General features: G+C 29.5%; 1 protein-coding gene across 1 annotated transcript in view; it reads right to left on the reverse strand.

Moving 5' to 3' along the window:
* The window catches only part of LOC129981263 (uncharacterized), a 35176-nt gene extending 11578 nt beyond the window's left edge, over positions 1–23598 (reverse strand). The window contains exons 1-2 of the mRNA XM_056092033.1: positions 23360–23598; positions 11510–11568 (exon numbers count right to left, since the gene is read on the reverse strand). Coding sequence (XP_055948008.1) covers positions 11510–11568; positions 23360–23564 — 264 coding nt within the window. The 5' untranslated portion in view covers positions 23565–23598. The remainder of the gene's footprint in view (positions 1–11509; positions 11569–23359) is intronic.
* Positions 23599–24851: the final 1253 nt, after the last annotated feature.

Here is a 24851-nt window from a genome sequence, read left to right on the forward strand (position 1 = left end):
TCTACAGAAAAAAAAATCAATAGGGGAGAATGAATAACTCCTGCTGAACGCGTTCAGTTTCAAGATTTTTTTTTTTTTTCATTTTTTCTTTTTTAAAGTATTTTATTATTTGACAGCTTGCGAGGGGAAAAAAAATGGAACTCTATGAAGGTCCAGAAGGAAGTGGCGAAAGTTTAAAAATAGTATGATCTGATTTAGATGGAGTGCGCTTTGTAAGAAAGGGAAATTTTCAATTCTTCTAAGAATGCGTTGGTGATTGATTAATTATGAAGTGAAAGAAAATATTACAATACAGACTGCTGAAAAGAAGTATTGCTTAGATGCAGAAAGGAAACTATCAACACGTTTTTCAATGCATTTTTTTAAAAGCGTAATAATGTTTTTAAGCTAGAAGACTTCCTGTAAATTGCATGAAAAATATAATTAGTATAATGCAATGTTGTACACGGCACATCATGGTCCATGATCATGGTAGTAGATATACACTAAGAAAGGTTTTCCCGAAATTATAATTAAATTGTAAATTAGTTAAAATTAACCGACATTTAAAAGTTTTCCCTCATTCATTTCGGTGCCTATTTTTGTCCAAAAGCCATTTTTATATTACTTTATAATATAATAAGGTAAAATAATATTAGTTAATAATAGCTAATAATTGGAAAGCTAATAATAATATTAGCTTTCGAATAATAAAAATTTAATTTTCGTGCAATTTTTCCATTGACAAATTCTTCCAAAAAATTTTTTAAACAATTTGTAAAAATTATTTTTATTGTCGAAATGGAATTTAAGCTAATTTCACTGTTTCAAAGGATTCTTAAACCGCCCTGTGAATGACCCCTGTGAGCACGATAACTGAAAATGCTAAAACTGAAGTTGGTGAAATTTCACTTACGCTTTTCTCATTAAAATTGTCAGCTTGTATTTTTTGAACAACATTCGTCAGTTGTCGATTGTTTTCACTCTGTCTCTTCATAAGCGCAAGAGCCAAAATAAACAATGCACCACGAACAAGAATGTTAGTACATGATTCTGTCATCAAAATTGAAAATGTGCTTGAAATTTTTGTTTCAGTCGGTCAAAGGAAGAAATCAAACCTCCATTCTTTTCTACGAATTGAGTCACATTGATTAAGTTGACCGGAAATCGGAAAGGCAAGCATTTCAGATTTCTACGAAAAATAACATTGGGCCACAAAATCGGCATGCATTGGTGGAACCCCGATATCATGCGATTACAAAATGAATTTACATTCTGACGGCTCTTCATTAATAGATTAATAAACGCCTTGAAGTTTTACGAAAAGATTTCAGTGCTTAACAAGTGTTAAGAGATTTACTTAACTTACGGCATTGCCCAGCGCCTTTAAAACTCTTCTAATCGTAAACTATTGCAATGCAAACTAAAGAAATAAAACAAGAGAAGAAGAAGAAGTTAGACATTTCCTCAATATCATTTAGAATTTTTTTCGCCTTATTTTCGTATTTTCTAATTTAAAAGAATCAAATGAATGTCGGAAGTATGATAAAAACTAAAATATTTTTAATGGTTTTAAATAATAATATTAGATTAGATTTATGTTTAACAATCGTTGTTTATAGTTGTTAAAAGATGTTTAACATTATAAACATACTTTAACATATGTTTAACATATTTTATGTTGTAAATTCAGAATATCTGATTTCTTTACTTTTTTTATATTCATTGCTTGTTTTTAATTTACTAATCTTTGTCCGAAAAAAACATTTGAAATATTTAAACAAGGGGGGGGGGAAACTTTCCGAAACTTTTTTTTCTAAAAAGTAAAAACGTTTACAAAGCACAGAACTATTATTTTTAAATATAAAATAATATGTTTTACTTAAATGTTTCATGTTTTTTTTTTTTTTTTGAGATGGAACAAATAAATTGAAAAATTCAGTTAAATTACAACTTCTGAAAGTTATAGTTATCTTTCATTGCGATCGTATTACGATGCCTGCAAATTTTAAATTTGATTCTAGCTTTCTTTCACATTTTTTTTAATGCGCTGTACATTCAATAACATATTATTCCATTCATAACTACAACTGGCTTCGCCCAAACGCCTCTAGCCTGATCATTCGACAGGCTTCTGATTTGAAGACGTCGCAGCTCTTTTATTTGTTGCCACGCATTTTTATAGAGGAGCCGATCATCCACCCGAAATTGCATCACGCTCCTGCCTTGTAACAAAAAAGAAAAACTACATTATTAAAAAAGAATATCCGTAAGCAATATATATCTTTTGTAAAGATATTTGTATTTGCTTATTTATCAATATTTTATGTTATCATTATCATGTGATTGCAAACAAAATAAATATTAGTAGAAATTTTCGCCACAAATGGACGTTTCGTAAAGATAAGGATTTATGTTCTATAACATATAATCATAAACTGAAAAATTTTGCTACTACGTCATTTTTAGAAACTTGCTATAAGATTTCATGTAGATATAAAAATGAAAACATTATATTTGTGATTTACTTCCTCAATTAAACACAGACGGCGCAGACTGAAAAAAGAAGTCATAAGCGGCAACAAAAGTCACAGGAACATTTTGACTTCAAAATTTGAATAGGGAAATAAGGACTTGAAAAAAGATATCGAAAACTCGTTTGGAAACAAAAACTCGTTCTTAAAAATAGAATTCATATTCAAAATATATTAGAATATATATTTAAGAAAATGAGGAATAATATTTTTTTTGAAAAGAATTTTTCTTAAAGGCGCAGCATTTTTGAGGTTAGAGTCTTGTAAAAGTTACTTTTCATTCACAAAGGATATTTACTTTTATTCCGAGTTCAATTCTTTTTGCCTTACAAATGTCTCTCTCTCTCTCTATATATATATATATACATCTAAAATAATAATATGTTAAAATGCTATATATTGCTATATTTGCAGTTATGATTACTTGAATAACACATGCAATTGTTTAGAGATAATGAGATCTGCCGGTGACATTATAAGATTTTTTCGCTCCTCATTTTCACTAATGTCTCAGTAAATATTAACATCGCTCGGAGGACATGGAATTATCAATATGACAATGTTCTGAGACTGGCATTTTCTGCAAACTGCCTCTGCAAATCTGCATCGTTTAAAATACTTAGAGTTGTCACATTTGGCAGTAAGTTTTCACAAACAAATCGTTTTCCAGAATTTTATTTAGATTTTTGAAGTAATAAGTTAAAATTAATCAAAATTCTAACACTTTCCTTCGATAACATCAGAGTATATTGTTGCACAAATATAAACTCTTTAAATTTCAAAATGTTGAAAAAATGCAAAGAACTGCAAAATTAAAAAAAAGGCATTTTTATTTCCTATAATTTTTTTTTTTTCATTTTAATGCATTTTTCAAAATTAGTTTTAATTGCTCATATATCCACGTGCAAAACATATAGCAAGGTTGTGAATAATTTTATAATTCTAGTTAAAGTAGGCAAAAAAAAAAAAAAGATTATTTTGGTTGAAATATTTTTTTCAAAACACTGGTCGCATTTTTACAATCAGTGTTAATCAGCGCTATACCGGATGCAAGGCATGTGGCTGTCATTCTTTATGTTAAGTGAGTGGAGTTAAAACTCTTTGCGCACAGAATTCAAAGGTTAATGCTATCGATTCAGACAAAGGCAAAACAGACAAATCAAATTTAAAGTAATTTCATGTTTAGATGCTTCAGATTAGAATCAGGAATCTCTTTGTTTTTGAAGTGCAATTCTGTTTTCGTTTATTTTCGAAGTGACATGCAATTTTGTTTTTCATTTATTAAATGGATTTATTAAATGAACTTTAAAAAATAATTATTAAACAATGAAATAAGATAAATAAAATTTACTTAAAACATTTATTCTATTTTACAAGATTATTTCATTAAAAAAAATATAAAAACACATATACATAGTTTAATGAATGAGGGGGGGATTAAAAATTCCTCTCCCGCCGGGGAATCGAACCCCGGTCTCCAAGCGTGACAGGCGGGTATACTGACCACTATACTACGGAGGATAATGGGTATTGCCGAAGCCCGGGATCGAACCAGGGACCTTTAGATCTTCAGTCTAACGCTCTCCCAACTGAGCTATTTCGGTACTTGTTTACGACGCGTTTTAAGTAAGAAATTCATAATAAAATTTCATAAAAACACGCTTTTAGTTATAAATAATAATTTAGAATATACAGTAGACTCCCGATTATCCGCTGGCGGGTTATCCGCCCCTGCCGTACAAAGTTTTTTTTTTTTTTTTTTTGACTGATTTTTTCAAAAAGGTGCAGTTTTACAGTTATGCTTTTGTAATTACATAATACATTACAGTATTAAAACAGTACATATGTATTAATTTTTCTGTGTATCCTTGACGCCTCTCGTAAGTAAGCACTTTTCTGTTTTCATTAACAAAATGCATTTTAGGTTAGTTTTGAGTGATATACTAAAATATTAAAACATTTCCTGCTGTTTATTTTACGTTTTATTGCACATAAAACGATTTTTCAAAGTTGGAATGACTGTTTTCTCTTTTGCTATACCCGTTTTTAGCTTTTTTTAATCCCCGCTAACAACTGCTATGTTTGATTGCAGCTGTATCCAATGGCTTAGAACTGAATAGGAGAAGCGACAGTTTGACTACTTTTCACATATTTGGCGTGCTTGGCGAAGAAAAAAACATTGTTTTTCTTCTCTGATTTAAAAACTACAAGAAAGTATAGTACGGATGTTCGTTTATTGCAGATACATCGAATATGGGAACTTTTCAGTTAGCTGGGCTTAATTGAAAATTGACCAAATAATAAGCGAAATCTAACAACAATTTTTTTTTTGGCGGCGTTTTAGGACTACTTACACAAGTGAACAAAGCAAAATGGCTTTGACTCAAAATAAAGACGTATTTATCAAAATTTAAAAAAAAAATGATTTATTTTTATTTTTATCAATATACAAAAAAATTACTTGTACAACAATGAAATAAATATCTTATGCTTTATTTTAAAAGTATACTGGAAATGACGTTTAATGATTCTCGTTAGGGTTGTACTCAAGTTGACGTAGGTCTAAATTATTTGGCGACTTTTCGCTTGTTGTTTGACGAATTTTCGCTTGCGCCCGGCAAAACGAAGAGTACTTAGGTATGTTTAAAATACGATAAATGATTATTGTAGTATTTAAGAAAAAAGGCATGATAAAATGAAAAAAAGAAGAAGAAGAAGAAACGAAGTAGTTTACACTCCTTTCTATGCATTAGATCTCTCAATCCGTCGAAAAAGTTCTTATTTTTCTGTAAAAAGAATGATGTGAGGAATATCGATAAGAATTTATTTAAAAGACGCCCACTTTTAAAGTAAGCCAGCCTGAAATAACTAAGAGCGCACTAAGTTGGACATAAAGAAACTGAATGATGAAAATGGGTTCTTCTGACGACGCTTCGGAAAGAATGGTATTCATTTCGTAGAGAACTAACTTCTTCAATGCAATATTAATGCATTTGCATTGACTTTTTTTTTTACAAATTCTCGCTATATTTTTTATATCAGTCGAATATTGTGTTCTTATAATGTAATTTTCTATGTATCTTTGAAACACATAAAAATTTAAGAAAGACAACACTTTTAGAATATTTAGTAGCTAATCTATCGGAAGAAAGTGAAAATTTTAGAATTATCCCTCATGGTAACAGAATTTATTAGAGCGTATTTTCATTCGCAGTTCTTTAATAATCCTTAAGATGATAATCAAAAGCTTCCCTTTTTAATGAATATTATGATTATTTATTATCACGTTGAATTAGAATCTTGAATAAAGAAAAAAAAACATAAGGTATTCATGCAAACAAATAGTATCGGTGAAATATAAAAAAATAATAGTGTAAATATGGTGGGAAAGCAAATTAGGTTTAAATTATTTCAGTCTCTTCGTGTATTTATTGGGTGACTGATATTACTTAGAGTATTCGTAAATTTTAATTAAGATAAAAAAATTGATGTGATCACAGTTAGAGTTTTTTCAAGGCAGTTCTTCAATTTATTAAAGTTTCTGTGAATATTTAAAAAGATTTAGAAAATTTAAAAGGTCTGTATGATCATCGAATAATTCCTTTTTTTAGATTGTTACAGAGAATATCGTTAATTTTATGTTTTTCAATAAAAAATGCGTGACAACAAGTTTCATTCGGTTATTAGATTTCTTATTTCGTTGACCAGTAGAGCAAATGTGCCAGATAAAATTGCAAATGGACAAACTAAGCATCAATTTCAAAAAATTTCTAATACTTTCCATTCCTACCAGAAAGGGAAATTGTAATCTAAACAACTTAATGCTAAGAAATCACAAGAATGATTAAAAGGAAAGAAACGGGGCATTGAAGAAACGAGTCGTATCCTCAGAATTCCAAAGGCAGATCCGGTGGCATTAACCTTGTGGGGTTGGCTGTGACCCGCTAGCCCCGATTTGCTCAGACATTGCGTGCGGGGAACGAAAGATGCGAGGAAAAGTCCACCGATCTCTGAAATCATTTGCAGGCGGAGGGGGATTATGATTAGAGGAGCGCGCTTTGTTTGCTGATGATGGTACGGTTCTTGCAATCACAACTACTGTGAATTAAAAATGCGACATCATTTCAGGTGAAGAGTTTGAAGAGAAGACGCTTGAAATGAACTTTTACAGAAGAGTTACGTATCTTCATTACAATATGTGCGATTGTAGAATTGTTGTTAATAATTGCCTTCCATATGGAAATTATTGAGAGAATATTCTTGAATAGAATATTTTATCCTTTTTAAAAGCCTTAACTTTTTATTTGTTTATGCATTAATAAAAAAATGAGTGAAATAAAAGTAAAAACTGAAGGTAGAAACAACATCGTGAAAATTTGAATCTCCTTTTGTAATTTTAGATTAAGCATTTAGCATAAACAATAAATCTATTTTTAGTTTACTTTCTTTAAAATTATAGATTGCAAATTTTTTATAGATACAAAACAAAAGTTTCCTTTTGGTTTTGTATATACTAATATTGAATATTCTTAGAAACTTTTAAATTACAAGAGCTTTTTAAACTCTCAAAGTATCTTTAAAATGTATTATTAAACAAATTCAGTTTCCAGACATATATATTTTGATGGAAGAGAAATTTTATAGTCTGTAAAAAAAGCAAATTTTTTGAATAAATTAACTGCTAAAAAGAGGACATAAATTTAAAGTTTTCATATCATATTCATGTCAAAATGCTTAAGTTACATCAAGGATAAATTATAAAGATGCATACGTAAAACAAGAAAGCGCTTTTTTTGTTCAGTTTTAATTACTGCTTTTTTTAAATATTATTTATCATCTGACAAATTTTGCTGAATATTTATGAATATGAATTTGCTTTTGCTGCTATAAATTCTCGTGATTATTTTAGTGTTGATTTAAAAAAAAAATTTCAAACGCATAACGGTATTTATTATTATGCTTGAAATTTTCTTCACATTAAATTATTCATTTCTATATATTCAACATCGCTTCTGCACGTATTTTTGTACGCTAGATGGCTGCACGATTACAGTTATTCTATCGCTCAACTTCTTATCTTCAATTATGCGAAAAAAGAACCCAACAAATCGGATTTGCTTATTTTTATCAGGTGTCAAAAAATTTCCAAGACTCATTAAATAGAGACTTTCAAACACATAAACATTTTTGCTACTGAAAAACTAAATCAAATTTTGATTATTTCTAATCCATGTAAATTTTTTACGACAAAATTTTGCGCATACTTCAAATAAATAAAGTGACTTTATCAATATTGCAAATTATGCAAATATACTGTCGCAATTATTTTTTTCAAAAAAATAATTCGGCTTTTACCTTATTTTAATAGAAGGCAATTTCTTTCATTTTCTCTTAATTATTAAAGACTAGCCGCCTTTGGCGACCAGCCGGTTCGCCAATCTTAATGTTCGTTTTAAATTTTAATAATTAAATAAGTTGAGCCGGAGTTTAACCCCCTTCTTCGCCAAGTTGCGATAACGCGCCAAAGCTGGCAATCTTTATTATGCACTATAATTGAACATCTGCTCCTTTGCTTTTGAACATTTCGCAAGGCCGTTGTTGGCGATTTTTAAAAATTGCGCCAAGCAGGGGATTAAACTCCGGTCGTACCATTAAATATTTTACGCAATTCCAACTTTAATAGATTCTTCAGCAAAATATATATTTTAAAACTTCAAATTTTGATAGTCATATAATTCACTCATAATATTATGAAGGCCTTCAGTCATAACGTGATATGCATCTCTCTAATTTTCTGTTACCCCTCGTCGAATTTAGGGTTTAAATTAAAGTGTAAATGATTAATCTGCAATTAATATAATAATATTTTTTACTGAAACAAAGCATTTTTTTTTAATAATATGATTACTGATAATAGAATCACTGAGCGTTTAAACTTTATGGGCACTAAAGAATATCTTTCTTAATTTATATAATATCTCAAGAATTTGTCAACAAAATTTTCTCAGATTCCTCATGAACAGATCGATTCATTAACAATGTTTAATTTTAAATGCATCAAACACTAAGAAAATAAAATGAATCTTTAAAATAATCGGTCTAAAACAGGTTTAAAAAAACTACTTAAAAACGATGTGCTTAAAACTATAAGCATATACAAAAAAATATATAACTAACATAAATACAATTTACTTACAAAAGCATGCAACTAACCTAAAAATAATTTAAATCGTCTATTGATAATGGTTGTCATGGCAACAATCGGAACACAATGAGCATGCGTGAATTTTCTTCGCCAATTACGGTAATGCAAATGCGTGAATTTTTCTACGCCAGTTGGGGTAACGCTATGCAGATTATACATTTTTAATTTCCTTTATTCAGTGTTATTTTAATTCAAAAGTACTTCAGAATGAATCTGAAACATGGATTAATTAACAATGTTTAATTTTAAATGCATAAAACATTAAGAAAATAAACAGAATCGTTTGAAATAATCCGCCGAAAAACATTTAACCCTAGCCTCATTACTGTTGGGAGAAAAAAAATATTGAAGCCTTACTCATTTGGCGGTGGGGAAAATGGAAGATTATTTTGGCGGTGGGGAAAATGGAAGATTTTTTTGGCGGGAAAGTTAGTTTTTAATTAATAATTAAAATTCTAATTAAAATTTCAAAAAAAGAGACCCCAGGTGTACATTCCCGACCAAATTTGATAGCTGTATGTCAAATGACCTGGCCTGTAGAGCGCCAACACACACACACACACACACACACATTGAGCTTTATTATAAGTATAGATTATAAAATAAGGCCAAAAGCTACAGAACTTTTGATTCGAAATTTTTAAAAATCAGCTTTCACTGATAAAATATAAATTAATTAATTACCAAGCTGAACATTTTTGATGAACGCATATAATTGTAAAATTATCTTTTCTGATTTTATTTGCTATTGTTAGATAACAGTTCAATGTGCGAAAGATGTTCTTTTTTTCCCCTAACAGGAATAAATGTTTAATGATAATGCATATAAGTTTTCTTAGAGAATAATGCTAAATTTCAAATGGCAAATAACGGCCAAATATAACTTGTACTGAATGAAGCAATTTATATAGTTAGCATTAAGATGTAACTATATAATCTGCTTCATTCAGTACAAGTTATCTAGAATCTGTATTAAAATTCCTTTTCGAATTAATTCAAATAAAATATAGGTTCAAAGCAATGCACCTTCATCTCTCTCTTAAGAAACTTTCCTGAACATACGAGCGACACGAAAGCTTAGGATACAATAAGTTGCTTTTGTCTTTCTAGCTTTTCTTTATTCTAATTGGCAAGGATCATTGGAACAAAGCGATCATTAAAAGCTTGTATTGATCTAGTTCTTTTATAATGGAATAATAGCGATATCTTAAATTTTTCGATTGTCTTACAGTTTTGATGCCATAAATACACCAAGGTAAATGCTAATGTATGAAGCTGCCGTTTCGAATTTATCTATGCTAAGATTACAGACTTCACTTTTTATTCAAAATGAAATCATTGTATCGCCATTTTTTATTTGATATCTTGGTAAAATATTTTAAGACATTGTTTTTCTTTTAATTGTTTAATATTTCTTGAAAAATGATCGATTGCAAATATCTTATTTTTGATTTCATGGTTCTCAATTTATATACTCTGTACTTTCTTAATTCTTGAGGATTTTGTAGGTTTTTACAGAAAAATAGCTTTCTTTCAAGATTTAATGGACTTCTGTCTTAGTCTATATTGTAATAATATTTCTGAAAAAAAAAGTTTCGGTCATTCCTTTAGTAATAAATTTAAAATAAGAGTTACAGAAAAAACAGTTTAAAATATTTTCTGAGACAATTGCATCTTATTTCAGAAGATTTTTCATAGTTAAAGCAACAGTTTTAGTTTTTAACTATGAATGAGCCATTTATAACTGTTCGAAGATATAGATTGGTCTTTAAAACTGGTAAGCTGAATGGTAAGCATGAAAATTGTTTATAATTTTTAAATTTTAGTCTTATTGAATTTTATCAAATAAAAAAATAGTTAAAATCAAAACAAAGGTTTTTAATAGAAATATATAAAAGAATAAAGCTATTTTTGAATTATACATCACAGCACCTCAAATGCCTCTTGTTTCATCCTTTTCACCCTCAACTGTACATTTTGAATTTTAATGGCTCTATCTACTTTCTTCTTTTAAATCTGCATATAATTTCTCCCATTTAGATGTTCAGATCTATGAGTATGCCTTTTGCGTGGAACTTTTTCCTATTCTTTTCCTCGTTACATGCCAGAGAAGAGAGAGGGGGAAAAAACCGGACTAAATTCTCTACGTCAATCATATTCAGTGTATGTGTGCGTGTAATTTTAATAAGATATCTAACAGGTGGGAAGGTGAAAATTTCTGCCCATTTTAATACTATTGGTTTGAAAAAATTCTCAATACTTCCTGAGCAGCAGAATTTTAAGTTTGTTGATACTGCTTTTTCATTTATCTAGGAAAACGTTTATAACGATTAGATAATAGACAATCATTCAAAATATAGTTGAATCTTTAGTTTAAATTTATCGGTCATATTATGGAAATTTTACATGAATATATTTTCGATGAATATTTTAAGTTGCATATTACAATTAACTGTATATGAAACAGAAAGTTAATAGCAAATTTAATTTATTAAACTGCTATAACCGGAATTTAATTTAAATCAAGATTTGATGTAAATTAAATTCAAATGAAATCAAAACTTATGTTAGAATTCGTAATATGTATTTCGTGCCTATATATAACACTACAGCTTCAATACATTTCAATTCATTTATTGTTTCGTGCTTTTCAAATTTCACATTTCTATTTTTTTTCCAAGCTTGTGATTTGTACAATATTAAACGCCATTTGATAAAATTGATCCTGTTGTTATTCTATCACGATACACTTCAGTCTGTCTTTTGTTGAGAAAAAAACTAATATTCTTACCTCAGCAGATACTTGGTTATTATCTTCCGATTCCGAAGCTACTGCCAGGGTGGTAATTCCTAAAAAAATATAAGCGTATCTCCATTAAAATACAAGATATTTTCGTAAATTCAGTTAAAAAGATACAGTGTTAAAAACATTTATGGACTAATTATAATACAAACAACATTCTTATCTTGCGAATAAATTAAATAAATACCGCGAGCTCCAATTATAACTCTAATTTATTTGTTCTTTTTACTACCAAAGGATTAATTTTAAAACTTACGATTTTTTTTTCTTTTGAGTATAATTCGTCTACAAATTTCAAACTGTTGTTACTAATTATCTTTAGGAACGTCTGCATTGAGATTAAGTACAAAACACCTCATGATCACATTACACCTTGTTATACCTATAATACAAACTTAATGTTTCTTAATTTGTTTAATGTTAACATTCAAATGCTTGTGATTTAAAACATACTGAAACTGTAATAATTTCAACGTGAAAGGCTGCTCCAAAAACGTTAGCTTGCGACAAAATGAATGTATGTAAGTTTTTAATTTTTCTTATTCACTAATAATAAAGCAGATAGCTTGGGTAATTCAAACTGAATCATGACAATCAAATGATAGATGATCGCGAACAGTATTATGGTTACTAAAGTCAGTTAAAAAAGGAGTACCCTTCAACCGCCAGTTACTACAGGTATGATCCTTTCATCGGAATGTGGCAACTACAACGCATCATCACTGCTGCTGATCTAAAGAAGAAAGCAGCTTACTTCTCCGGCAACTTCTCAACCATATTCATTTGGCATCCACCCCAAGTAGTTTAGATTATTTCGTCGGAATGACTCCCATTGTGTCCAAATATCCGGAGAGATGAAAACTATAGCAGAGTCCTAATGATCATATGGTACAACCCCTTTCGTAGAAAGTTTGTTCCGGCTTGGTAGCAGAGGTAATCCAATTCGGCAATCTTAATATGCAGACCGGAAATCAAAAACCATAGGGAAACCTCTCATCACCATGTCTGTGATGCCTCTCATTAATCCCACCGAGAAGCAGAAAGTTTGAAAAAAGAAGAGGTATTTAAATATATGCAGAAAATTTAATATCTAGATTTATTTCATGAGTGGTTTTTTTTAGCTACCATTCGCTATTTCTATCATTATGTTTTTGCTCCTCTTTGAAGCGCCATTCGCCTGCGACAATGATGAATCTGAACACAAAACAAATTTAGTAATGTAAACTTTCATTTTATATGCTCCGTGTAGTGATACATCTGAAGAATCGAAACTAATCAGATAAATGGTACAAAAATATCTGTTTTTGTGTGCGTGCATGTGTGTGCGTGCGTGTATGCGTGTGTGTGTTTTGCTTGCGATGCACAGAAAGAAAAAGTATAGCAATCGTCAAAATATCTTATCTTGGGAATTGGATGAGCCTGCAGCTTTCAGATTACCTGAATGAGCACAAGAATAATAATATATAGCTTCCGAAATGACGCAGTCTGCTTTGAGCACAATGACCTCTTTTCAAAAAAAAAAAAAAAAAAAAAAAAAAAAAAAAAAAACCTCAGCAGAATGAAATTTGGTGTCTGAATTTTACACCAAGTAGGTATGGATAAAATAATCTATCAAAAGAAAGCGTGTTTTTCTTCCATATGCATTTGAACACGGTAACTGAAAAACGCAATCTATTAGATGGATAAAATTTGGTATTTGATAAAATTTTATAAATTATGGATTTATATCAAATTTTGGATCATTGCCTGGTTGACTGTCTGTCGATATGCTCGATTGCGTAATCATATATGCGGTAAGTCAGCAACATAGCAAGCTATATGAGTGAATTTGAGAATATGATCTTTTCACAAGAATCGTAGATTTTTATTTAATTTTTTCAAACGCTTCAAAGAGCAATTTGTTTTTTTATTTGTTTATTTATTTGTACGTGAACATAATAACCCCAAAATGTGACTAATTAGATAAATTTAAATGATAATTAAAATTAATTCCATAATGGGGTCTCGACACCAAAGCTGCAGATTTACATCAAATTTTGACTCAATCGGTCCAAAGAGTCCAAAACAAATATTCGATTTTCTTTATTTACAATGAAATTAAATACAAAAGGTGAAATTTTGTGAGAATATTTGAGAACGTAGAGGGACAATAAAGATGCGTATTTCTAAGTAATGTCTTTTCTTCTCATTTAACATTTCTGAGATAATAAGAAATGATGAAAAAGAAAGTGAAGAATTTTTTTTTTGAACAAAACAAATATTATCTTAGAATATATTTAAGATTTATATATTTGTTGACATGGTTCAAAAGCCTGAAATAGCTAAAAGATCTGAATTAAGATATAATAAGCAAATAGAATACTCCAAAACTCATAAAATGCAATGTTAAAAGTCAGGCAGCTCACGCAAAAGAGAAAATCTCCATTTATATTCAAACAATGTCCTGTTTACTATCTATCTTTGCTCTCATTAAAAGCGTGACACAAACACATAAAAAAATCAAATAAAGTCAAAGATAAGTAAATAGTTTCATTTCTTTATCCTAGAGATAAAGAGATAGAATAAAAAATATTTATATTTGAAATATTACTTGATGCCAAAACGTGAGATATTGTTACTTTGAAGTTTTCTTATAGCTTTTTAATTTCTACTCTTTTCGCTGATGTTAAATATAAAACAACATTAATATTGCGTTTTCTTTTAAACTGAATTATAACCATTATTAACTTTATATTTTTGATCATTCTAAAGCGAATGGCGTTATTTAAAAACTGGTTTGTAGAATTCGGGACGTCTGTAGAAGAACGGAGTTATTTACAGCTCCTTGTGTGATGTGTTTCAATGAACGTATTCAGCTCCATTTTGTCATTAAGTATCATCAGTGTTATAATACTTTTATTTTTGAAAGAAAATATAAGCCTGTCTGCAATAATAAGTGGTAACAGTTCAAGAATCTCTGTTGGAGATAATAGAACAGCAAATCACAAAAGTATACATTTTTTAAGACATAGAAAAATGTTGGCAAAGAAAATAACAAGAATGAATAATTGGGAAAGATGGAAGGTGTCCCCTTTAAAAAGAAGCGATACATTCTTCATTTTGTAATAATTCATTCGCAGTCGGAATGCTTGTTATTTGAAAAATGGAAGTAGTACAGGAGTTTTATCGATTCTCACAATGTTAAATTTCAGTTTAATTAATGCATATTAAATGAAAGAGTAAAAAAAATATATATATCTTGTTTTCATCAGATATTATTTTTTTCCTTAATTTTTTTTCTTTCTGATTGTATTTGTTTCTTGATATTCAAGAATACACATCATTCAGATATGGTGATAGTAGTCATACTTATTTTGAATTCCTTTCAATATCTTAAACCTGTATAAATTTCTTTCCTTTTTATAGACCAAAGAATACAGAGTGATATTTTGTATTAAAATTCTCATTTGATAATTTAATGATAAATAGTACAAACAAAGTATTCTGATTAAATATAAGATTTCTGAAATAAATTATACGAACATTAGGTTAACTTAACTTTAAATAAAGCAAAATGCTTATAGAATTGATCTTTATGACCGATTTTATGTATATATCTTGAGGTACCCAGATCAGGGGTCATATCAAAAATGTGGATTTGAATCTTCCGTTATGGTGATTGATTCTAGCTTTTTTGAAAATAAATTAATGTTATAGGGTTGACAATCTTTATACCAATGATGGGGCATATTTTCTACGAGAGAGGTTGTATCATGATGGCTGATGAATAGAACTCAACCAGAGTTCTCAGCAGAGTGCCAACTCGATGATGCGGATTTTTCAGTTTATTCCGAATACTTCAGTAGGGCAAGAGTAGCTTTTTGTACTTTTAAATTACCAAATATACTTTCCTCTACCATTGTTTAATGAAATAGTTTTTGTCACATTGTTTACAAAAAGTATCTAATGATTTAGAAATAAAAGAGATGGAAAATCGGTAAAGACGATATATAAACCATTTTTGCATAGGTAACAGAGATAAAATAACAATAAAATTCAGAATATATTCCTAATAAAGGCATTTTTTAAAATACTTCAAAATTCTTACTTAAATTTGATCTACACAAATGAAATTCACAAAAGTTAAATTTACAATCATATGAACATTAGATATTTAAACTTTTTATCTCACGTTATATTAATACATAACAGTTCTATGAAAGCATTTTTTTTTTGTTTTTGTTTTAACGTTCAATTAAATTATTTGTTTTAAGTACAATTTGATATTTTAAAAAAACAACCTTTAAAACCTCGAAGAATTACAGCGTTATGTCTTTGAAAATGAAATTAGGTGAATCTACTTATGCTTATTCTTAAAAACCTAATTATCTCTTTCAAGATATGAAACTTCACTCTATCTGTTGTACGTATCGAATAGATGAGGATATTATTAGAATAATCCTGAATAAAAGGCGGGTCCCAAGAAAATACAAGGAATAAAGAATTTTTTATAAACAGTTGTTCTATTTTTACTTTGCAATGTTTAAAACTCTTCGGAATAAATGCTTCATATTTAAATAAATTATTTGTGCTTGCTCAAAATAGCCGTCCCATGCTATATCTGGTAGAATATTTGTGTCTGTCTTTTAGAAACCTGTAGCATTACAAATCAGGTTTGACATTCTACAGTGCTCCTCTGTATTTCATAGAGCACGAATCGCTTACTTGGCAAGCAACATGACTCATCTCAATTTTCCGTGCTTTTCAAGAAGAAATGAAAAAAGATCTAAATTTTCCGCAACCAATTACAAATATGACGGGATAAATTTAAGCACTAATGCATTTTATTTAGCCTCGTATTCATTTCAGATGTGAAAAAAATTTGCCATATTGATTAAATGGTTGGTAAAAATGTTTTTTTTTTTTCATTCTATATTAAAATTTGAAGAAAAGAAATGAGACAGGATATGATGGACAGAATATTACTTTCTTTTTGGTATTCGATGGAAGGTCTCAGAAATGTGATAAGTATCTATTCTCTTCATGTTTTACTTTAAAGCACGGGATAGTGTGTAAGCTTCTCTGCATTTACCAGATGGCCAAATATGATTCATTTTTAGAATTATGTCTATTCGCGAAGCCGATTGCATAACAATCAAAATAGATATAATTTGGCACATGGCTGCATTTTTAGAACCAAAGTTAAAACCTAATCTAAATGTGACAGCAAGAATGTCTTTTGATCGGTCTGTTCATGGTATGTGAAAGCAATCCTCCAAAAACTCTATAAGATAGAGGTATTAATTTTGATGCGTGATTTATTTACCAAAATTGGAAATCTGTATCCAATTTGCCATTAGATTCGTTAACAAGCAGTCTGTCGATTTGTTTGCCTGTTCCTATATATTTGAAGGAGATAGTTGCAACAATTGGGGGTGGATTCCTCAAAACTTTATCGCATACTCTTTAATAAAAGTGTCATCCCAGAGAACGTTTGGCATGGCTTTGGCGCACATGAATACGAAATATTAACCTTTGGCGTGAACTTAGCATTTTTACTGAATCTATCGTGTAATCCTTGGCTAGGGTTTTGGCAATGAATCCCTGGATTGTGGTTAATAGTATCTGAAAATCGAATTTCTGTTTTACACGCGTTTTCCCCTACCAATGAAAATCAAAATTCGTAGAACTACGATAGTTGTCAAAAAATATGTACTAAATTTGAAATATTTAAATCACTGCGTTTTTGAGTTATCGCATTTACACGCTTCTCAAATTAAAAACAGGTGGTCAATCTTTTGTTGGATTTGACTCAAAACGCGATAGATATCTGCACAATACATTTTAAATCTATGTACCAAATTTTATCCATCTTGCTATTTAAGTTAGTAGCTATCGTGTTAACTTATATTCGAACAGCCGGACAGCAGTCTCCCACTGAACGAGTTTTGCTCAAAATATTTAATATATATTTACAAATTTGGTATAAAGACCGTGTGCCAACTTCCATTCGTCTAGCTCAATGCGTTTTTAAGTTATCATTGACAAGACAGATAACAGAAGTAACGCCAAATGTGTGTTTTTCAAATTCAGGGAAGTATGAAAAATCAGGAAATTTCCAGACTTTTCGCTGAATCTCATTCACTTTCTCGAAATTTGTTTGATTAGACTTAAGATTTTATTATGATCACCAAATTATAATTTTTTAAAACAATAACATGAAATTGACATTGCAGATGGTTTCTGCTGAATTCACAAAAAATGAAATTGAATATTTCTTTCTTTATCAAGATTTCATTTTCTTGCCTCAATCCAAGATAGTGACCGTTTGGCGAACATTCCACGAACTTGGCAATGAAAGCTCAGCTTAATTCGATCTAGAGCAAAAATAGCATCATAACACCATGCATTTATCTTTGCAATTTTGAAAATCAACTTCTTGGTACTTTTATTTTTTTATTGAATGTATTAGAATGTGAATATTCATTATCTATATAATTATTAGATTCTTGGCGACTCAGAAAATTTCCAAAGTAGAGCACATTAAGTGAGACAATAATATTTTGAAGGAAGAAATTGCAGCACTGGGCGAATCCGGCTCAGCACTGCAAAGCAACAACTTCCACTGCTTTGATAAAATTGATCGATACATTTGTTAAATATGACTTTAAGTGAAAAGAACCAAGAACTGTCGCCTTAAGCGTTAAATAAGTGCAGAAAATACTGATGTTGTAAACTGCTGTGTTTAGTATTGAAATTAAAAGATGAATTATCTAATCTTGACAAAACTAATTAAATTTATTTTACTGGTTAGTTTCATTCTCTTTCAGGGGCCCATTTTTGATAGTCCCTTTAATAATTTCTATAATATTTTGATAAATAATGAACATCTTTAAAAATGGATGTATGTATTTTGCAAACTGTAAAATATTTATTTTCTTTAAACAAAACTGCGTGTAAAATTTCGGAGTCACAAATGTCAGCAAAACTTCAATGGGCAAGATATTATGGAAAATTTATTAATTCTTCTATCCATGCATATTTAAAAAGTGCCTCACTTCCCTACGAACCTTTCTTTTCCCAATTGTTACTCCTGCTACTCTAATGCCCGTTATTGTGGGTATTTTAACAGCCATTTTAGAATCTAATGGAGTTTCATTTATGAACAGTTCTTTACAGAATGCCGAATAATTAATAAAAATGCCAGAATAATCTGACTTTACAACGGATATCGACATCAAGGAAGAAATACTTTACTTTTTTAGATTGAAAAACTTTTTGAACATTGCATCCATTATTTCTAAGCAAAAGTCACAAGCTTTTTAAAAACAATATTGTATCATGCATCCACTTACTAAGCGGTAAGTCTTTTTTAATAACACTGTTTCATTTTTCCTTTTTAATTAATGCAATACATAAGTTTTCAAAGTTGTATGTTCTGCCTATATCTTTGAACTACACCTAACGCATTTTCCCTTTCATAGCAGATGAGTTAGAAAGTGGTTTTGCTGTGTGCGCAACTAATGTGACACAATTTCCATATTCAGCGAGAGTTAGTGAAAAGCCACTGTCTTACTCAAACAGAACTTTCATTCTTAGCTGAGGAAAAATCAAACACAGCTATATCCAGAAATGCCAGCCCTCCCAAAAAGTTGTCTATATTTAGAAATGGTTCAAAAGTATTGAAGAAATAAAATGCTAGGTAATAATTTGAATAGTGAGTAATTATTTGTTTGATGTTATGAATAATTATTTTCAAAATTAATCTTTTTCTTTGATAAAGGAAATCTTTTGGAAATGTGAGCATCATAAAATAATTAAAAAATACGTTCATTAGTGAAATATTTGTTAGTTTGTTCATGTTTTTTTAAAGTTTAACATTATTCGTTTTGTCGTACAAATGAATTGTTTCGAATTTCGCCTGTATGCATGCATGTGCATCTAAATTAGTATTCTGAATGATTCAAAATTATGTCGGATTTTCACTCCACTTTAATTTTCAGGAATTTTGACAAGGAGTATCCTTGTTTAACATCCTTGTTCGTATAACGAAAGTGCAAGTTTGTAAGGTCATGTGGGAAATTTCTACTCTCTTCCCAACAAATCTGTTGAACTGCAAAGAAAGTGCAACATTCGAAACGCACTTTATCGGATGAGAAGGCATGGCGGCTATGTTTGAAGTGCTCAAGCACGCCTTCCTTGTATGCTGGAGCACTTTTGTTGATTGTTTAACAAGGGTCGATCTTCTTCAAGTGTTTTCGCTTTCTGTTCAGATATACCCTTGCTGCTCAATCATGTGTGAGAATTGAATTGTGCAATGAAAGAACATTCGAAACAATGTATGTATGATTTTGATCCATTTTCTTTTATTTTAGCCATTAGTTTGTAGTTGCAGCAGACATATCTAAGTATTGATTGATGCAAATTTTTTTTCCAAATCACTCAGTTATTTAACAAGTATCGTCATTGGAACGTAATGCAGCCTCAAAATAACGGCCTTTAATGGCAAGCCTCTAGCGAAGTAATTTTAGGAATGATATCTTTCCACAAAAGTTGAGGTTGTTAAAGATATTAAAGTGTACGACATTCATCTCATGTCTTTGCAAAATAAGAACCGCAGCAAAAAATTTTGAAACTCCTCCACCCCCACCCCCCTTTTGATGAGAATAAGAGAGGAAGTTATGGCTGCTTTTATTTCCCTTAATTCATAAAAATACTTTATTTCGAATAGTGTATACAACTGACTTTGCTTATCGAATGATATTTTAATGCAACTTTAAGTTTTTATTTTGAAATTGGCAATTTTACATTTTACTCAGATACCACATATTCTTCGCATCAAAAGGGCAACCAGTCAAAACAAAGAGAAATCGTTTCAAAATGAAGGCGAGATTTTCTTCTCTACATAGCAAATCCAAACACAAAACGGGTCTGTTTTCAAAATATTAAAAAAAAAAGGGGGGGAAGCATTCCGAATTGTTTGTTACACTAACCATTTCTTTATGATTATGTATTGTTGACATTTAGTTCATCATTTGGGATTAAATATGTATATGCGATCATTATTCTTTCAGTCCCCCACCTCTCCGGTGCTACTAACATTGAATTCTAATAAAGAAATTTCCACGTGACGCAAAGATAGAGGCATCTTAATCATGTAATATTATAATTATCACCTATAGTCAAAAAATTATTCATTTTATAATACAAATTTTTTCACTTCTTTGCTTTGATTGAATTCAGGATGTAAGTTGTCCTTAGCACGGTTTCGGTATATTATTCGGTATTTTAAATTATTCCAATTATCGGTCTATTACAATTATGAAAATGTTCCAAAAATCATAATATGGTCACATTAAATTGTGATAACGTTTTCATCCCTTTTCTCTTGAAAACAAATTTATGTTAGTTAATTATAAAAATGGAAAAAATTTAAAAATCCATACACCGCACAATAATGTCTTTAAATTATCTTATTTCATTTTCCATTGCACCAGAATTAAGTGAAAAATAATTTTATGCGAAGAAATAAAATGTGAGGTATTTATTTGAAAATTTGCTGGCAATTGTTTAAGAAATTCACAAAAAATTAAAATACAGATAGAAAATATTTTTTCAACGAACTATATTTTAAGCAGCTGTTCTGCAAAATGAAATTACCCCTTTTTAAAATAAAATATTAGAAATAATTAAGAAAATCAATACTAATATACATCTGAGAAAGAAAACGCTAAAATTTACGTTATATTTATTAAAATGTATCTTTCTTTAATATAAAAGTATTATGATAAATTTAAGACAATCAAAACAAATTGCGAAAAAGAAAATAAATATAAAATGACAACAAAAAAAAAGAATATTTCATCTAAGGAACAAATCGAAAAAAAAAACTCTGTGAAAGAAATAATTTATTGGTTTAAGTTCTGAAACAGCATATGATGTGTACCACTTTTTTGTAATAGTTCAAAGAACTTGACTAGAATTCAACTTATACTTGTAATTTTAAGCAATCGGCATGTTTTGCAGAAAAAGAAAAATTGAAAAAAATAAATTGCATACCTTATTTACTTAATATCATAAAATAAAATAATTGAATATCATACTTGAATTCTTAGTATCGAATATTTTGTTATAAAAGTATTCTTAATTTATTCTTAGGTTTTGATAATTTTTCCGTACTTTTTACATGACATGTGTTCTATAATGCTTTTTTTACAAGGAAAAACTATGTATTTAAACTTAAATTCCTAAGGCATCATTCACAGTTTTCTATTTATATTGAGACAGTAACATTTGGCAAATTCGTACTGCATCTTTAGCAGAAAATTGTCATTATTATTTGTTTCTTACAATCTTAAAAATAGAAATTTATATCATTTCCTTTTATTTTTTAGTGAAGGCGAAAGTGAAGTTTATACTTCGAAGTCGTTTTGATGAAAAATAGAAATGAAATAATGACGTATAGAAATTCGACAACTCTAAAGAATATTTACGGTGAAATTAAAGACTAGTAGTTTTAGAATTATAAATTATTTTATAAAGTGAATTAAATAATGTTAGATTTAATTGGAATTTTCAATAGATTCGTGAGTTGTTTTAAAAGATAGTAAATGCGATCGACTGAAGAAACTAATGCATGATCGCATGTACATAAGCAAAGTAGAAAAAAGAATAACCCCACCATTTTAGATGAAATACTTTTTCCCTTGAATTCCGTAAGAGTAATGAAGCCATGAATAATTCACAACTAAACATAAATTATTTTTAAAGAAATTTTCATTTACAGCATCGTCTATTGCTTGCGTTTTTATCTTCAATTGGAAGATTATCTGATTTTTTTGAAATTTTAGGTTGTTTAAAAGGTAATAACAAGAAACAGCGTTAAACCTTTAAAAAATATTTTCTAAACAATTAATTAAGAATCAATTTTGAATTACTTTATTCTTTTTATTCTGATTTCTTTAAAATCTGATAATAAATTATGAAATATATATATTTCTTCTTACCAAATAAAGAAAAGAAATATTTTTTTTTACAGTTAAATCGATTTAATCTCTGCATAAATATAAAAAATGAAAGTATGCAGAAGATTAATAACAAATCTTAAAATAACAAAATTTAACTTCGAATAACCACAAAATTCGAAAAGAATTGGTAGAATAAATTTTGAACTAAGTATCAAACTGAAAATTAAAATTTTGTTATGTTCTTCAAATGGAAATGTCTCGTCAACTTACGTTTTAACTAAACAAAATTGTTCAAATATTCATCTATTAAATTATATTCAAAGCTGTAAAACCTTAGTCTTAATTGCTTAATTGTTTCTTAACTGTCATTCGGAAAGTAATAAGAAATAATAAATTTAAGTTATTTTGTAAAAAACAAAAACAAAAAAAATCTTTGAAGAGAAATAACCTAATAATTATTTTTATCGAAATATGGAAATCTTAAACTAAACCTTAGAAATGTTTGCCAACATTACTGAAATCAGGGCCAAGGAAATCTTCCCCTTAATTGCTAAAATCATTTAAATTAGAAAAAAAATCTAAGCAACAATAAAATGAAATTTCGCAGTGTCATAAGAATAATTTTTATCAGAATAAAAATATCTGACACCCAATTTAAACATAAATAAATAAGAGAGAGAGAGAGAGAGAGACGGCATAGGTATAAAACATACCAACAAAACTGTCTAACATTAAAAAAATTTGAAGCCGAAATTAAAGTTACCAAATGTTAACGTTATTCAACATAAAAAAAGGTTCCTATTCACAAAATGTTTATCGAATCAAACTATATGCCCCTACATTCCTCAGTAAACCAACACTCAACTGCAACATTCAGTAGAGCACTACTCACCCACTGAAAGTAGAGCTAAGACCAGTAGAACTCTCACTGCTGCTGCCATTGCTGATCTGCCTTGTTGCCGATGTGAGGGCCAGAGTAAATGTGACGCTAGACCGGTCAGGAGTGGGCCTGCTCTTCTTTTAATCCAAAAACATCCCTTCCTCAGTACATCGACATCGGGATCAACCCTTAGGCCCTGTTCCACATCCGAACACATAATCTGTGTCAAGTTTGGCGCCTGGAAAAGAACTCAAAGTTTCTCTGGATGAAAGTGGTGCAAGTTGCTCTTCCAACGAACTCTGTTTCTCTGTGGTTAAAAATGGTGAGCTGAAGATGGTTAACGGATCTGGCTATTGTACAAAGAGGGTTTTTCTTGGTTTTTAGGCGGACTTTTCGGTTTCTTTGGACATGGAAATAAGGAAGTGAAAAGCACTTGTTCCGGCGAGAGGGGTTGAGGCCAGATTTTAAAATTAGAATGATTATATAATGTATAAAATAATTTTATTGTAGCATGAATCACTGCAATGAATGAGTTTTTTTAAACTTATGGAGGAATTGAAAATTATTTCAATTTAATTCTTTCATCAATAAACAATATGAAATTATTTTCCGAAAATTATTCAAGTAAACGAAAATATATCTACATTTTATATGAAGAAAGTTTTTGCTTCTAGATCCTTGAAAAAGCTATAATTATTGGAGGAATATTATAACTTAGTTGGAATCCCACCTTATATATTTAAAAAAAAATAGAAATATCATTTTGAAAGAAAGAATTTTGAAAAAACGCGTTTCTTAAATAAATACATTTTCATCAGGCACTGACTGCCTGTCCTGTTATTAAATTAGGGTGCGACGGGGCATTTAGTTTCAGCTTTGCAACTGGATAGGTTCGACAAAGAATTTCAACAAAGATTTGGAAATTTGAAAAAAAAATGGCTTTAATTAGGGTAACTACCATCTCAGCATAGTTATGAAATACGAAATCCTCTTCAAAATACTTCTCATGTTGTTCCAAAATGGAATATTATTCCAATTAAACCATCATTATATGGTACAAAAAGATGAAACAAAAGACAAAATTCTTTTTGAAAAATAATTTCTAAAGCTAAAATTAGGAAAGACACAATTCGTTATTACAGAAATAAAAATGTAATTGATAAAAACAGATTAAAACTTTTAAAATATCATGAAAAGCAGTGTTATATCAATTATTGTTTTTACTCTAACTTGGAAATGATTAAACCGATAAAAAGAAACTCGAGTCCGTAATGTTGGCGGATGAGAATTGACTCCCCACACACTCTTCATTCGGTTCGATGAACTTCGAATATACCAACGCAGAAAGTATGAAAAGTATGACATTGCGATTTCAGGGACACGACGATCATCTTTTTTGATGTACGCCCGGATTTCAAACAATTATATATGAAGACTACAACCGGTTAGGAAGGGAAAAAAGTGCTTATGAATATTTTAATTTAACTCTGCATAATGATGTAGG

This window comes from Argiope bruennichi, chromosome 8 (assembly GCF_947563725.1).
Source record: "Argiope bruennichi chromosome 8, qqArgBrue1.1, whole genome shotgun sequence".
Taxonomy (NCBI): Eukaryota; Metazoa; Arthropoda; class Arachnida; order Araneae; family Araneidae; genus Argiope; species Argiope bruennichi.